This window comes from Channa argus, chromosome 11 (genome assembly GCF_033026475.1).
Source record: "Channa argus isolate prfri chromosome 11, Channa argus male v1.0, whole genome shotgun sequence".
NCBI lineage: Eukaryota > Metazoa > Chordata > Actinopteri > Anabantiformes > Channidae > Channa > Channa argus.
Genome location: NC_090207.1, coordinates 17364160 through 17382206, shown reverse-complemented (window position 1 = coordinate 17382206; position 18047 = coordinate 17364160). Strand labels below are relative to the sequence as shown.

General features: G+C 40.2%; 1 protein-coding gene across 5 annotated transcripts in view; it reads left to right on the top strand.

Moving 5' to 3' along the window:
- Positions 1-18047, top strand: part of rtkna (rhotekin a) — a 51431-nt gene that overhangs the window by 25887 nt on the left and 7497 nt on the right. For 4 of the 5 annotated variants that reach the window (XM_067520883.1, XM_067520884.1, XM_067520888.1 and 1 more), the window contains 2 exons: positions 16602-16863; positions 17576-17629. In XM_067520883.1, coding sequence (XP_067376984.1) covers positions 16602-16863; positions 17576-17629 — 316 coding nt within the window. Of the gene's footprint in view, positions 1-1311; positions 1725-16601; positions 16864-17575; positions 17630-18047 lie in introns of those variants that run through there. The other variant, XM_067520885.1, reaches the window with a different exon arrangement.

The window sequence follows — 18047 nt, the reverse complement described above, 5'->3', positions numbered from 1 at the left end:
ATTATAAGTAGTTTTTCTGTAAAAAAAAAAATAATATATATATATATATATATATATATATATATATATATATATATATATATATATATATATATATATATATATATATATATATATATATATATATATATATATATATATATATATATATATATATATATATATATATATATATATATATATACACACACAGCTACATATACTGCATTTGTACCAACTGTAGGTTTCTGGCTTAGGCTTATTGTATTTGTGTACATGGTGTGTCTTGCTATTTAAAAAGATTCAGCTCCTGGATTAATGCAGCTGCCGTTGCCAAGAACATATCATAATAAACATTGTGGGAGGAATTTGAAGTGTGCTCGTAGTAGTGACTTGCTTTCACCTTCTTTGTATCAGTAAATAATCTTAGATTATTCCTACAGCTCAGGGGAAGTGTGTTGCTGCTACTCACTGGAGAGTGATGTACAATATACCTTCATATTGAAATTACTTTACTGGATAGAAGAAATTCTCACTTCAAATAGCTGCATGATTTGTTGCTGTGTCGAGGTTATGCTGTCATTGTTTCTTTATTGACCCACAGATTCACCCAGAGGTTACGGCAGGTAATAAACAAACAACTCTTTAGACTCTCCACATATTTGGTTTGTGCCCTACACGATTAATGCAGAAGATGATGTATCATGATATACCGTTAATTAGCTGCTTATTTGAATTGTGGAACCAAGCAAGAGCATGATGGGAAAACTGGGATCTTTTACCCAAACTGTGCAGCCATGCAAACAGGCTTGTGAAAAAAATAAATACATAAAAAAAAGTTGACTCATAACTTAAAAAAAGAAAATGATCCTTTTCCACAGTGGGTGGTGTAGACACAGAACAGTCACTTTGGGTTTTACTGACACACTTTGCAACCCATTTTGAACTGTGGCCAAAATCCTTCTTTTGTAAGTGTATAAGATTGTGGATGGATCTTGAGAACACATAGGAAACAGTGAAATGCTTGTCTCTGTATACTACAGTGGAGCAACAACAACCGACCAATGAGCCCAGCATCGCCTTATTTACATGATCTGTTTAATACAAGTCTGCTGAATGGCACTGCTCCTAAAACTGCTCCAAACGTCCCTGGATGCTCCTCGGGGATATATGGACTCAGCTTTGAGAGCCACTGTGTTAAATGACAATTCACTCTGCCCTGCCTGCGTGCAGCTACACACAGATTAGTCACGCACATATACACACACAGACACACACACACACATATACCCGCCTCCTCAGAAACGGCTCTGGGTTGGTCCATCAGTCGGTCAGTCTTTGTCCTCCCGTGTGCTGGTGGTGTTGTGAGTGAATCGGGACTGGATCCCTGGAACTACTAGTAAAAGGACGACGTGAAATTACCACGATGTTGTCCTTGAGAGAGATGCTCAAACATATGGCTGCTCTCGTACCCAAATTGCCAACAGCTGGCTTTGTGAATTCTGCGCGGATCCTTAACAACTTACTAACCGGCAGCTATTTGCGGATTTTTAGTGGACTTCTTGTCTTTTCCCTATAAATGTCGGTGCCCCCCCAGGAAAAATCTGAGTTAAGCTATTTCACGGGGTGTGTGGGACGTTGAATGGAACGTCGTGTTGCGTAAAGCGCCCGCGCTGCCAGTTTTGGAGAGTTGGAAAGCCGAGCGCTCCTCTTTGAAAAAGATGAACAACTCAAAGAATCAGAGGGTAAGCTGTTGTTTTCCTTTGTTACTAAAGGCTTAGTGCATGACGACAAATGGAAAATGTTACCTGTAATACACGTCCCGCTTTGAGTAACGAAACCCCCATACGAGCTGTCGAGAAGCAGCTTGAAGATTGAGCCTGGAGTCTAATCCAATAACTCTGTAAAGACGAGACGCCATTAACTCGTTTAAAAACCTGGCATTTTGAACTTGCCAAGTCTCCATTCCCACTTCAACCTAGGCAGGAACCTAATTAGAATAAATAAGGTCTTGTGATGAATTCGGCTCGCAGATGTTCAACCAATCATAACATTTCCAAGTTGTGTCACAATGCTCTTTACCTCTGCAAGGTCTATTCTTTAGTGCGGAATAATGTTAAGATAATATTAGGTTAACTGCCTTCCAAAGACGAATTTAAATGAGGAAATTGCTTAATCCTAAAAGTAAAAAAGTGGAGCATTTTTTTAGGGAGCTTGTTTTTTATTTTCCTCTTTGCCCCTTTTACGTCATACGTAAGGCATTGATTTAATGACTGCATTTCTGTTTGGAAAAAAAGATCAATATATTTATAAGAACAACTAATGTCTGTCATTCTGTCCCTATATGTCTTTGCCTGTCCTTGGTGCTGTGGGTGTGGGTCGCTGGAGTAAATTGTGACATTAGTACAGGGGACAGTGAGTCTCTATTTCATGCTTTGTGGTGACCTTATGACATATCACCCAACTTCTAAGAGTGTGAAAATGTGTCAACTGTGGAATAATAGTGCAAAAATAACCTAATCATCAACCTTTCCCCTCTCTTGTGAATAAATTTTTCCCAAATGCTCCAGTTAGCAGCGTAGAAATAGCTGTGCTTAAATTGAACCCTGGAGTCCAAAAGTAAAATATAAGAATATTTAGCTTTTTTTCACACATAATTAGCATAATAAAATGTGGTTTGGACAGAATGATGCTGAGTGCTATTGATGCCAACTTGTAAGTCAGTGACATATGTTTATATTTCAGGAAGCAAATCCTCACATTTTCCATTTAAATATATACAACACTAAAAAGAAAAGGGAGCTGCTGAAAAAGATTTTCCTTAAGAGCAGTGGCCTGAGAGTGTGTGTGTGTGTGTCACAGACAGTTATTTTTTTGTGTGTGTTTGACTACCAGACTGTGTGTAGCTCTGACCACTTTATATAATCAACTGCCACTGAAACACTCTCCCTGCAGACATCAACCAAACAACATGCTGCATCTCTGTCGGCCGATTGTCTTCACCGTATTTAATAACAGGCTGCTTCCCAAAACACAAATAAAGTTCAGGTTTTAGTCTCGTGTTGATTTTAAAAGGTCACCTGCATCAGTCTGAGGTTAAACAATCAAAGCAGATGAGATCTTTCCATTCCTAAAATACAGCCTGCACTTCTCTGCATGTGGTGTATGTGATCATTCTGCCCCTACTACTGTTACAACCACATCCATCTCTGATCATTAGTAGTGAAAAGGTCACTGATGTGCCAGAGCTCCTGCTCAGTGGGAGCACACATCATTCTCATTATATAGTCTGATTCATTTTTTATGTAATACTATCTTCCTATTGGTACTCTCTCTGTCTACTCCTGGTTGTTGTATGCTGCAGTTAGACTCATCGTATTCACTGTTAAATGCATTTCTGCTTGTGCTTTTCATTGTGTTTGCAATTACACAAGGAAGTAAAAAGTCAGCATCCCGTGTCAGTTCACTGGAATCCTTCAGCCCTCGTCTAGCAATCAATAACCACTTACTGCAGAGGAGCTTTCTGCAGCCAAGTGTCTCTGTCCACTAACTCTCTCTCTTTAGAGAGAGGTACGTGTGTCCTATGCTAGTATGTTTCTCACCTACTTCCCTTTTCTCCTCAGCCTTCATCAACCTCTGCAGGCGTGTGTGTGTGTCTGCATACTCCCGTTGGATCTCTCCATCACTGCACTGTGCTGCTGTGTGCGTGCAGTAGAGGTCATTGTGTTTTCTCTGTTCACATTCGATACATTCATTTCTTTTTTCCCAGGGAGGAGATAGGTAGGACCTCCTCAGCCTCAGAAACACAGGGAGAACTGCAACCCATTAGTCTGTTCCATATGGCATGACACCAGCTGTGGAGGAGGGTTGGGGTGAATAGGACATTGTTTTGTTTGTGTTTGTGTGTGGGTGTGTGTCTCCTTGAGTTAGGTGTCTAATAAATGCTCTGAAAAATGAGCGACTTATACTCTGCTCTGCCACAATATTGCCTCCCCACCTGGTTAATTGTAATATATATATATATATATATATATATATATATTTTTTTTTTATTTTATTTTTTTTTTTTAATTTTAAAAAAATTCATATAAAGCCTTTTACTCATATTTTCTTGCAACCTTTCTTGCCAGCTTTGGTCCTCCACCCCTGATCTGGCCTCAGACTCAGATGCACATTAAACAGAATCACTACAAAAACTTTTCTGACATGCCATGCAAGAGCTCCTCTTGTATTGTTCTGTCCTCCCCCCCTTTCTCCTTTTAGCAGCAAGTGTTGTGCCAGTTAGCGCTGCAGAGTTCTCGATGTGTTTGTCCTGGCACACGTGCCACAAAATGAAAAAAATAGGCTGCACTTGAAGAGAGAGGACAGCTAGTTTTTGTATAGGAGCATCCATATATCTAGCAGCAGTGGAGAAATTGGCTTGGTTTGAAGATGCTGATTCAGTGGTTGTAGACAGAACTGATGTACAAACAGGAAATCAGGCAAATAAACCGACAGACAATTAGAAGAGACTGATGGCCTGACAGTGCAGAGGAAGACTGTTAAGGGATTGATGGTCATGGACGAGAAAGCACAGTCCCACAGACAGATAATCAGACAAGCAGCTACTGGCAGTGGATCACAGCCAGATCTGGTCCACGTCTGTCTGTCATGTCTGTCTGAGGAAGCAGATGCTGAGCTGTCAGTCATGCATACAGTGCAGTTTGACAGGCTGTCGTATACCTGCTATCTGTTGTTTAAGTGTGTGTGTGTGTGTGTGTGTGTCTTCCTTCATTTTATACTGTGTCTGTGCTACCAATCCATTATTAGGTTATGTTTGTTTAGAGGAATTGCTCTTTTGTCGCTGATATGAGGGATCCACAGAAGACACATGCTGTCTCTATGGAGAGCCAGCATAATGGATAATGCATCTGCTAGGTTAGTCTCCATCTTATTCCCATGGTCCACTGTTGAAATGCCAACGTGACCGTATAAACTCAATCATAAAAATATCAGGTACAGCTTAACACATCACATCAGACTGTGTGGGCTGTGGTTAGATGTTGCAGGCTGCACCCTTTTTGGACAAAAATTTGCTTAGTGATCAGCTCAGCGGGACAACCTAAAGGGATGCAGTGTCTGCTTGAATCCAGAATGATATGCTGCTGTTGACAATGAAACATATTTATTTGGATCTAATTTGTGTGCATGTGTGTCTGTTCATTTGCGGGGTGACAGAAAAAGAGCCTTCATAAATACCACTAGACTGAGTACTTGGTGACTATTAGTTCTTTTTTCTGTATTTTCTAAAGATTGAATCATGTCAACTGGACTTCTTTCTTCTTTGCTAGAAAAGTTTTGCTGCTTCTTTAGTCTGAATAAAGTGGCATGAAGAAACCCAGTTATATCCTCCAGAGTAGGCCTTTGTTCCACTTTGGCCTTAATAGACTTGTTAACGTGGGAGGTGGGGTCAGGGTGGAGTCATTAAGATGTAAGAATTACGACCCCAAACCCCTAAGATGGGCGTTGTAAGGTGTGGCCCTTTGGGTGGATGTGTGAAGCAGTCTGGGGATGGATGAAAGGGCAGCATAAAAAATTGTGCCTGAGGCCTCCTCCTCTGTTGAGTGAAGGATTCTTCATGTGAACAAATGGCTTCACGCACTCTCTCATACCATCACTTTATTCACACTGAAGAAGGTGCTTGGATAATTAGCGAAATGTTTCTAACCAAGAAGAGAAAAAGTCCAGTTGACATGTCTCTCAATGTGGAATTTAAGACAAGACCAGCTCTGCTCCTGCTAATGGGATAGTTCATGCCACAACATAGAGTCTGTGCATTGTTAAATATTATGTCGAACGTGTGTATCTCTGCAGTGCTTGTGTTGGTGGTGTAAATTAGTGTGTAGAAGTTGTATTCTAGTTTAAAGGCTTTTATGTAAATGCGGATTTCCCCAATCTGTGAAAATATTCTGGAGGGCAGAGATAAGAACCATACACACACACACACACACACCCTTACTTGCTATGATTAATTATATTCCCTCTTTTGTTCTTTTGCTTTTTGAATTTTAGTTGCCCTTATCTGCCTTCTTGTCCCCCCCAACTAATTTTCCATTGAAGTAACTCACATGCCTGTACACATGTGCACAAGTGTGCAACACCCACACTCACACAGACTCCAAGGGTTAATGTGGACCATTAGTAACCAGAGCAGGCTGCAAGTGCTGTAAAGTGGCAGAAGGGTGGAACCAAAGTGACAGATTCAGGGACTGTGAGTGAATCTCACCTTACACGTGTTTCCCTTGACATTAATATGACTGTCATTAATCAAGGCAGTGAAACAAATACTACTTTTACTACCCAGTGATAGCAATATTAGCCAGGTTTTAATTCATGGCATGACACACAAAAAAGACAGTGTGCAGTCTTTGATATCCAACCACTCATTGTAAACCTTATATTTACAGAAGGCCTTAAATTATGTTGCTGACAAAGTGAGGGCAGGAATACTGTAATTTCTGAACTCATGAAGCTGTTAGAAAAGACTTGCTTTGCTGAGGTGAGTGTGTGGAATATAAGCTCCACACACTCCCCTCAGCTGTGCCTCATCTGTGCCTTTCTTGGTCATTGTACCCTGAGGACAGAGGGCTAAGGGTCAGTTTAGTGATATCTGGTTTTGCTTTCTCTCTGCTCAGAAGTCCTGCAGCTTCATAAATATTGTAATGAATTGCATTCACTTCAGGGCCCTGCTGGTCGATAGTAGTTCAAGGGGACACACACACACACACACACACACACAGCCACGTAGTACCTGCTGCCTTATTATTGTGTGTCTTGTCTCTCTGCCTCTGTCTCCTGCATGAGAGACCTTTACAACAGACAAAAACCTGACCTCCCCTCCAACATCTCACGTGGGGCAACACATGTGGTTATATATACACGTGGCCATATAGTCTAAATAAGGCAACAGTAGCAACGATGATAAATAATGAAAAGTGATAAAAGCGCTTGAACACAAAGGGAGCTCAGAGAGTGCACCCCAAATATATGAGAGAGCAACAGACAATGGCTACATTTACGTGGAATGCAATGTCTGGGTATTGATTATGACATTGGAATCTGTAAACAAGTGTGTCTGATTATTTTTATCATTGTAAGGCCCAAGTTGTAATATGCATAATTACATTGTGGAGTATTCCAGGAGAGTGGAGAGAGACTAAGTACAGAGAATAGTGGGCAAAGAATATAAAAATAGCGTATGGGTCGTCTGTGTGCTTAGAGAGTATAAATACCTTGCTAGGGAAGAAACTACAGGTTCAGCAAGCCACCAATGGTAGTTAGATGCGTTTTTTCTTTGTTCAGATCTTTCTAAAAATGTTAGAAAAATGTAAACAAAAATGCCGTAACAAACCCAAAATTCTGAAACTCTTCTTTCTCCCATTTAAAATTTATAGCAGGTAGCAAACAATAAAATCATATGGTTTCCTGAGCGGTTGGAATATTTTTGAAAGTTTCATGCAACATGATTTTGCCTGTACGTACTTTACTTCAACACCTGTCTCCTCACTTACATTACACCACATTACTATGGTGTTAGCTGTACACGCTTTAGACTTAACTGTACCTTTCCATGTGTGTCTGTACTACAGTGAAGTTAAGCTGGATGAGCTAATTAGCCCTAATTCAGACAAGGAGGCAGGCCTAGGATTACTGCGATAAGTAGTGTGTGTGTGTGTGTGTACGTGTGTGTGTGTGTGTGTGTGTGTGTGTTACTGAAACTGTCAGGCTGTTGAAACTGTTAATCGGCAACGGGTTTGGGGTAGGCTTATTTGCAAAAGTCAACTAATGAGAGCTTCAAAAATGCTTAACAATGTGTTGCACACCAAGTATTAGGATGGGCATTCAGCAGCAAGATAAATGGCCAGTACTCACCCCACTAAGGATGAAAAGGAGCTTAATATTACAGGACCCAGCAGGGAGCCACTCTCGTTCTAGAAGCTGTGATGCTGTGACCTCTTACCCTCACCCCTCTCTGCCTCTCTTTGTCGCCTTAGCTGTTTCTCATCTGCCATTTGCTGTCGTCTCATTCTATTGACACTCTATATCATCCTTCGTGAATCAGATTGAAGTTTTTGGTAATTGCAGACATAAAAAGGGAAAGGCAAAGTTTATTTTGTTAAAATGTGTTTGTTTAACGAATTAATTTAGCATTTTTTTGCAAAGAAATGTGGTGCTGTGTGTAAACAGTAACGTGCTCACTGCAGGTCTGGATTTGCTTGTTTCTGATTTATCCATGCTTGTATTTATCAGTAGAAAACTGAAACCAAGCCTGTAAAATACACTTGCCATGTGATCCTGTTGACCAGTCACAGGCACGAGATGTGAATAATGTTGCTGGCTAAGTAACTGCAGCCTCCCCCACCTTTACCCAAGACGTGAGGTAACATGTTATACTGAGAGCTGGTACATACACTCAGGAGTTTTTAGTACAGTCAAATTAGTTTTTTTAGATAAGGTGTCACACTCCACCCATCTTCTTATAGACTTCTCAGCATAAGTGATAAGTGACACACCCAACTTCCGTTCAGAGTGACAGATGCTGTTAGAGAAGAAACAGGCTGTAATGGCATGTGACGGCACAGGGTGGATGTATGCAGGTTTCTGTCTCATATGCATGTTTTAATGTAAAAACATACATAAAGATTTTGATCAGGGCCTCACAGGGGAAGCTTGCTAATATATTGATAATATGTACTGCTGTGTTCCAGCCTGCATTGCACTTAGTGTTCCAGTAAAGGTCACTGATGATGTTAAAATACTGCTGTGTGTGTGTGTGTGTGTGTGTGTGTGTGTGTGTGTGTGTGTGTGTGCATATTTCATAATTTATTAATTAGCTCTTGCAGCTCCCCATTGCTGGCTATTTTGAAAAGGGAGCTGCTTGGCAACAACTTTGCCTTTTTTTGATCAGAAACTGTGGATCATGTTCTCTTCACTTTGGAGCTGTGAAACATACAAATTTATGCCAGAACTGCTCGGGAAAACAATTATTACCATATTTTTTTTTGCAAATAAAATGTTGTAGCAGTTCAAACCAAGTGCTTTTTACAACCTTTTATGGTCGGTCTGGATCCTTGAAGAGTGTATTATATTTTCTGCGCTTAACACTCAACTCCATATGGCTGTACAGTTCAGTTTGTTATATTGTAATATTTCTTTGTGTTTTGAATTGTTACCCATGGTCCTCTTAGAGGTGAGGTTGAAGATGAGTAGGAGGGGTACTGCTGCTGTTTGTGTTTTTGTGCTGTTGTTACTAATAATAAACTACCCTGCAGTTTAAATGTTCCTTTTTTCTAGCTCACAGTTAATTGTGAGGCTGGTCTGGAACCTGTACACAGTGTTGCATAAATCTATTCTCTGCAGTCATGTTAGTTACATGCTTTGAGACCACACACAGTCATATAGTACATATACTTAAACATTTTTCCTGTTATTATCACCTATTCATTGCCTTCAAATGATTATGCAGTTTGGTTTGCCTGCCTGCCTGCCACTTCTCCCGCCTCCCACTGGGCTACTATATTATAATGTGGACCCAGCATATTAAGCTGAGTGTGCACAGTCGTGTAAGATCCACCATCAAGCTTTAGTGTGCCTATAAATTGTTGAAGCGATCACTGCTTGGTAAACTGTAAGCTCCCTGTGCACTCTCTTAGCTTTAAACAAATGTGCTTTATAGCTTGAAATTTACTCCACTGTTGCTCTCCTTAGGGACAGAAGCCAAAAAAAAAATGCACTTGTGAGTACACACATAGCAAATATCTGCAGATATCCTTTCATGCACTTGTTTGTGCCCAAAGATCTATTCCATCCCTTGTACAGGCAGCATGATGGACAGGTGCATTATACTACACACAATAAATTATTTTGTTCTTTAGCACTTTATGCTAGAGACTCCATTCCATGTTTGGTGGCATCCAGCTGCAATGAAACACATCTGTGTGTGTGAACATCTGGCTGCAAAGTTGTCTGAACACATGCTCCGGCACGAGCCCTCACAGTTTTCTGTGTCTCTTTTTTTGGCCAATATTTAAAATCATATAAGCAGCCAGGAGGGAGGAGAGTTCACTGTGTTACAGCTTTCCCCATACACCTCAGTGATGTCATCAGCATATTGGCACCTAGACGGGGGCACACAGGCACACTTTGCCATATGAGAGGCCCTTGGGTTTGTGTGTTATGTGTTCTGGCACAGAACAAAGGTGGACTGCCTTTTATCCAGATTTGCTGTCGTAAAACGGTGAATGCAAGCACTCCACTAACTGCTATTTCTCCCCACCCTTCCTTTCAGTCTTCCATAGCCTGTACTAAACCAGTTCCTTTCACTGTTGTTGTGCCCTGGCTTCCCAGCAGCAGCTGGAGTGTGAAACACTGAAGGGGCGTTGTTTGGTGAATAGAATCATTGTCTTTGAATGATTTAGGATTGTTGTTTTCTGTTTTCCCCTCATCTAAACTGTGCCTATGTGCACATACTTATGATAGTGACATATGTTGTGTGTTACTGACAGTCTGCTAGCGTGATGTCCTCTCCCAACATTCCAACAATTCACTCACCTCTCACTTTCAATTATTTTCCCCTATTCTTGACATTTTTGTATCCTTTGTTCTCCCCTCTCACTATATGCTACTTGTATCTTAATTCCTATTTTTCATTTTCTCTCATACACAAACCCTCTCTCAGCTAATTTGCCATTGATTTTCTTTCACTCTTCATTTATTTCTTGCTCTGTCTTGCACTGAGAACTGCTCCCTCCATCCTTAATTGCAGCTCGCCTATGGGTATAGCAGAGGAAAAGGGAAAGAGGGTGAGCAAGAGGGAAAGTAGCGGAAGAGGGTGGAGAGGAAGGCGAGGCACATAGTTGTGGCTGGCTAATTGAAAGCCAGCTGTTTGGTCAGTAAAGTCCCAGCATATGGGAGTGGTCAGGAATTTGCAAGTCTTGGTTATGTGTCTATATGAAATAGAGATGGAGCACATTTGTGTCAGTCTTCATGTATGTGGCTGTGAAGATTAGCTTTTTCGTGTGTCTGTGTGTGTGTCTGTGTGTGTGGGTGTGTTGTTGTTATTCACCACTGATCAGTCACTTTTACTCTGCCTTCCAGCTTTTGTATTGGGCTAATCATGTGGAGCATATTGTCAGTTGACAAAGACAATAACATTAGAATAAGAAAAGAGTAAAAGAGTGGTGGTTGAAGAAACGACCCTCTAACTGGAGAATGCAGGTTCCATATTAGGTGTCCACATGCTTACCTGCTTTTGATCAGAATGCTAATAATCTGATGTTCAGATAATTTCTCACCATCTTTATTAGTGTGCATGCTAATTAATTAATAACAAAATACATCCAATGCTGGTGGGAGTTTTTAGTTTTTACTGTACTGTACTGTAATTACTGTACATGTTTTACTATAATTACCATAATCAGTATTTAAAATATTTATTTTACTTTTGTACTTTATAATCTGCTTAGTGCTTGTAGTTGAGTGAAAGATTTAAAGTGAAACTTGTATTGGTGTATTTTTTAGGCCAATACTTGCACTTTTACACGAGTATGGAGTTTGTGTACTTCTGCCAACTTTGCACACATTGTATCCCTATTTGCTGTCATGGGGTTGTCTAGCTGCAGACATCTGTAAGTGTCCGTGCTGACCCTTATGAAAATTTACTAACTCAAGCAAGACATTTATGGAGACATGACATGTCTCAGTTTCAACACCTGATATGTTGTTTATTTTCTATTGTGAGTAAATTATTGGTTGATCAGATTTGCAAATCATTGCATTCTGTTTTTATTTACGTTTTACACATTGTCCCAACATTTTTGGAAATGGGGTTGTATTTTGTGTCGCTAAAAATAATGGGCTACAAAGCTAAGTGGCAAAACATCTCAATCAAACCGTTGTACTATATAATTTAGTATCAAAGTGGAGGACTGACTGATGAACTGACCAACAGAATGATACTGCCATCCATAGAGACATGACCAAAAAATTCATGGTGAAAAATGGCCTTTATTTTCAGCTCTACAATTAGTTGCTACATTTCACAATTGCTTATATGAGTAATTTGGTTCAGTAAATTAACCACAATTTGTTACTAACTGCTTCTCCTCCCCACTGTTACTTTCATTTCCAGATGGTTTGAATTAACATACTTGTGCTGTACAAAGCAAGACGTGTCTCTTGAGGTTTTTAATACATGCTGTGTGTTCAGCCTGACCTTTGGGACTAACCCTATGCTGTAACTGTAACCGTCTGGTCTGCTTTGGGATAGAGGTCAGAGGTCAAGGGTCGGTGAACTGAACAGAAAAGCCTAACCATGCAGAACAATGTATTGTAAACAAACCATTACACACCATCTGCAACCGCGTCAAATCCCCAACAGGCACGTGTGGTTGTGTGTGTTTGTGTGGGTGTGGGTGTTACTAGCCCTGTGTTCACACCCACAGACACACAAGTGAGGACCAACACACAAGTGAGGACCAACACACACAGCCAGACGGAGACAGAGAGGTGACAGAGGAAGTGACCATCTGGTATTTACTGAGGAATTGAATTACCTGCTGAAAGGTTACGTTGGCATTATGCATGTACTGTCTCCATCATACAGTGATGGTATATTGTATATATTGTTTAAAGCAGAAATCGTCTTTTTATTGCGACTTTTGTGAAACACTTGTTAACTTACATCTTTTAAACAAATGTGCACACACATTCTCAGTCTGGATTCAGTCTTATCTAAATCCAGGATTTATATTCAAATATAACTCTATACAACAACGTTTTCTGTCTTTGGCCATTAGTGTATCCTTCAAATTTTAGGGAAACACAATATTCTCCATTTGTGCTTTTTTCCTCTCAGATAAAGACACTATCTATTCCACTTATTTCCACGACTGCTCATTTAGAGAGCTTTATGCTTCATTAACTTGGCAGCACATTTACCTATATAGAACCTACTTCATTTTTTAATTGGCAACTCTCTCTTTATGTCATCCTTATTGTCACAAGCCTTTTGTCTTTGTTTTTCCCATCACCTTTATCTTGCCGGCAGAACACCTCAATCTTCCTGCCCTCTTGCTTAGCACCTCTCCCCAGCCTTCCCTCCTGATCCCCTCTTGACACACTGCACTTTCTCTTTATTTTCCTTCACTCACAGTTACCTTCTTCTCCTTTTTTCTCAAGCCAGACTTTTCACCTCGTCAACCCAGATCTCCTCTTTTCTTCTCTCCCTTCCTCTTTTCCACTTGGTTCCACAACTCCCCCATTGTTTTCTTTGACAGCACCACCTCCCATCTGTGTCACTGTGTGATATCCAGCATGCACCGCATCCCTGCTGCCCATCTACCCTTCGTTCACCCTCTATCTTCTGCTGTCCTTTCTGCCACCATCAGCCTCTCTGGCAATGCCCACTGGTCTAACACCTGCCACCCTGTGACACTATGTGAGGGAATCACTGTAACAACGTATGTGTTTGTAGGTTGTTTGTGTGTGCCTGTGAGAATTTGTGAAAGATTATAAGGACAAAATCAGTTATTGTTCTCTCTAGATATTTGTTCTGATTTTGTTGTGGAATGTGTGTAAGCCTGTATTGTTTACAGTGTTTATCTCATACTGCCCAAGCTCATCAGGTTGTTCCATTAGTCCAATATGAAGCCAGATATGTGGATTAGAGTTAGATCTAGGCTGCTTGTCTTCTTTTCTAAGAAGCCCAGAAGGAGAAGCCTGTTAATTTAACTGGCATAAATACTGGACTTCCTCTCAGCAGGTCACTCTAAGACACACAGCATTGAAAAGGGGTGTGGTGACAGCTTCTTTACTCTGAGTCTGTGAGTGTGTGTGGATTACCTGTTTATGATTTATGGTGCCATTATTGACAAAGAGACAGTGGGATTTTCTCTTATTTCTCTCACTTTAAATTTGTCTTTTCTCCCTTCTTTTTTTTTTATTACTTCTACAAACTTAAAATAATCCATCAAAGTCGTCAACACTCAACCAAACTCATCACCAATAAAGAAAAAAACCAGCCAATCTTTACATTTGAAAAACACCTTTATAAAACTATTAGATTTTGATTACTGGATGAGTTGCTTTAACAATTAAATAGCAATCAATGAGCTATTTGTATGGCAAATTCAAATTATCTGGCTGATAATACGACCAAGAAAATATTGAAAGAAGATCAAACAATAATATTTAAAATCAATACTTTTGGGAGGTTTCTCAGTTTTTTATAAATTTTCTTGCTGGGCTTTTGAACTAAGTGCAAGCCGACCTGAGAGGTTTTTACTGGTTCCTACACAAGATGTCTGACGTAATTAAAAATGTATTAAACATTAGAGAAGCTGACAGGTGTAATGCTTTAAAATGTGTGTAATGTGTTCTCGCCTTCTGGTCCAGATTTGCTTTTTAGTGGCAGAGTTTGGTCTGATTTTATTTTTTTGGGTTAGACAGATAGGGAAGCACTGTTATGTGCAGTATGTGCACATTTATATTAAATCTTGTCTTTCATTCAGGAAAGGCTTTTCCTGTATTAATCCTTGCGCTTGTTATTGTTTTATTGTGGATTTAGTATATGGGAACTAGTAATTATAGTTTTAAAGGCCCTCTGTAGAATGAGAAGTCAATTACCAACTGCATTAAAACAAAATATATACACATATATAACTTTTAGCTTGTGCATTTTTCTACTTTTCTCCCATTCTCAAAATGACTTATTTTCTTTCCATAAACAGACAACTATAATGAAAGAAAAGCACATTGACTCTCAGAAACACTCAATCTTTAAAACTGAATTCCGCATTTGTACCTTGCAGACATCTGGTAGTTAACTGCTATCTGTGTTTATACTACAGCTGTAATTTGGTCTTCTTTCTTTCACGGTCAAGAGCACCATAATTGCCTTTTAGCCAGTGCAGGCCTACATTGCATTAACCAGCACCAGTGTAGATTTTACACACATCTACGCTGATCATTATCTTCATCAGCATAAAAGCACTGAATCATATTGTATCAGATAATTCTTCACTCCAGCAGTCTTTCTGTAATGTGTTTGGTTTAGACAGAGAAGTTGGATTTTATGTGGGGTTTACAGCTGTTAGTGTATCTTTCACCACCATGCATAACCAGTGTGGTTTTATCCCAAAAGCGAGTTTGTTTTTCTGATACAGTGATTAATTAAGGATTACATGGAAGCTCATTTTGTACTATGTCCAAGCTAAAATGTGGGTCCTAGGGGAGACCTTTATGTCCAAGCAGCAGTCATTTTTCTCCCACTGAGCCTCTGTTGAACAAAGTGAGACCCATGCTAAGAGAGAGACAAGTAGAAAAGAGAAACTAAGTGTGTGTGTGTGTGTGTGTGTGTGTGTGTGGAGGAGAGGAGAAGAAAAGCCAATTGAGGACAGTGAAGTGGAACGGACAGAGTGTGAAAGAAGGCACAAGAAAATGACCAAGTATAAAAGCTTAAATCAAAAGAATAAAAAATGTATAAGAATTAGGCAGAGAGAGATTGCAGATAAATGAGAAATATTGGAGTGGAAGAGAGGTAGGTGCATTTATCAGGCAGAGAGAGGTGTTAGAAAAGAAGGGCAGAAGGAGCATTAGAGATTATTTGTGTCTTGAGCTTGCAAATGAGTGTGAGCTTGCAAATGTATCACAGAAAATGATAAGCACACACACATTCACATGCAGTCCTCCAGCAGCTGTGTGGATGGTGCAAGCCATTTTTTTTCAGTCATTTATTATAAATGCAAAGTAAACTCGATGTTTTCCTACTTTATTTAGCAGGAAATTTAAAGATGGTCTCACTGGTTGATATTCAGTGGATTGAAGCAATTGATGTGTAAATATATTCAAAGGTTCAAAGGTATTTTATCTCAAAAGGACCACTCGCACTAACACAGCTTTGCTTGGTCTTTGATCCCTTTGTGGATTCCTTTGTGCTTTGTCAACCCTTTCACCTCATATGTTACTTCTGTCCCTCACTGTCTAGTGTTTTAAATTTATGCATATAATATTTTTGTTTTGCTGACAGAGTGAAGAGGGTCTTAGAAATTTGTATAAACCCTGGACAGCATCACCAGAGACAGACAGTTTAGCTTTGAGGAACCCTTACCGTCTGTATGTCTTTGGGTTTATGAGTGTGTGTGCATGTGTCTACAGTGTGTGCGTACTCTTGCATGCAAGTGTCTTTTTCATGGCAGGCAGGATGGGTTTGTGACCCAGATAAGTTAGGTCAAATTTAGTGTGATAACACTTTCTGTTTTTGACAAATGGCCTTGAGGATCAGGACAGTGCTGAGAAAAGTGTGTATGTGTACATTTGTCTGTCTGGAGCTTCTCATTTGTGCTGCAGATGTTTAATGTTTGACAGCTTCATTCTTTATTCTCTCACTCAAAATCTGCTGCTGCCCGTGTGTGTGTCTAGTGCTAAATGATTTAGCAGCTGTGTCGGCCCACCAGGGCAAGGGCTTGATGGCTTGATTTGTCAAAGACAAGATTGTTTTCAATGTGCCATTAGCTGTGATTAAAGTCACACATTTCTTTAAATCCGGTTCGTCTCTTTCCCTCTGCCTTTCCTTGGCCTTGCAGGACAGTGACATCCAGAAGAAAATTGACCATGAGATCCGGATGCGTGATGGAGCCTGCAAACTGCTGGCTGCTTGCTCCCAAAAAGACCAGGCGCTGGAGGCAGCAAAGAACCTGCAGACCTGCAGCACTCGCATCATGGCCTACATGTCAGAGCTACAGAGGATGAAAGAAGCTCAAGTTATGCAGAAAGTCACACGGAGGTCGTCGGATGCAGGGCCAATGGATGACAGGCTCCCATGCAAAGGAAAAGTGGCAATCTCAGGCAAGTACATTAACTACGAAAACTATTAAAGAGCACTGTAAATGGTAAATGTTCTGCACTTATTGGTACTCAAAGGGCTTTAACCTGCTTCTCATTCACCCAATTGCACTTATAATCACACACACAACGATGGGGGAGCTGCTAAGTTGGGGTTCAGTGTCTTGCTCAAGAACACTTCGACATATGAGAGGAGGAGCAGGGGATCAAACCAACAACTGTGCGATTGGTGGACGACCACTCTATCTCCTGTGCCACAGTCGCTGTATTGCTCTAATGCACTACAAAGCTTCAGTACTCTCGTCAGGCAAAGAATAAGATCAAACTTCTTTCCTCTCTCATACATATGTTTTCTTTCTGTTTTTATTGACCACGGTGAATGTGGTGATTGTGGAACTGCAATGTTTGTTTGAATATTCACACCTGGGAGCAAGAGAGCAGTTTTTTTTTTAACATGCTTAATTCGTTTTTAGAACATGATGAGAAAATCCAGACAATACTTTGTAATGGGGTGAAAATTGTGTTTGTCGGTGGAGGGTCATAAGGGGCATGAGGGGCACTGTTGCACATCTTGTACACAGCTGGAGAGTGTGCACCCCCCCCCCCCCACACACACACATACACACACACACACACACAGATACACACATATCAGTTCAACTGTAAGGGTGATTAACATTTTTGTGGTTTAATCCCTTGTCTTCTGTCATTACAGATCTTCGTATCCCTCTCATGTGGAAAGACACAGAGTACTTTAAGAACAAAGGAGGTGAGGAGCTACTGCTGTATGCGTGTGAAGAAATTCATTGATGGCTTGTTAATGATTTATGCCCGTAGGATTTAGTAATGATTTGCTTCTGAGGGAGATGGTATGAAGCTTGAATAAAACAAATTCATTGTGCATTTAGGGAACTTCCCTAGTCCTTTGTCCTATAGCATGCTACTGTTAACTCAGATAGATTACATTTTTATACCTTTTATAAAAGAAATGCCATAGAAATAACACAATGGTAATCTTAATGTTGACTATTTTCGAAGCCAACCTACTCTTAAAATAGTAATGCCTGGGTTAACCTGTGTGCAGTCATTATCTCTGGCTCAGTACTGGCAACGTGAATGAACTGAATTAATCTGCATGACCTGTGCATATAAAGGAATTCAAGAGTCCTGTAGTAGACTCCTAACAA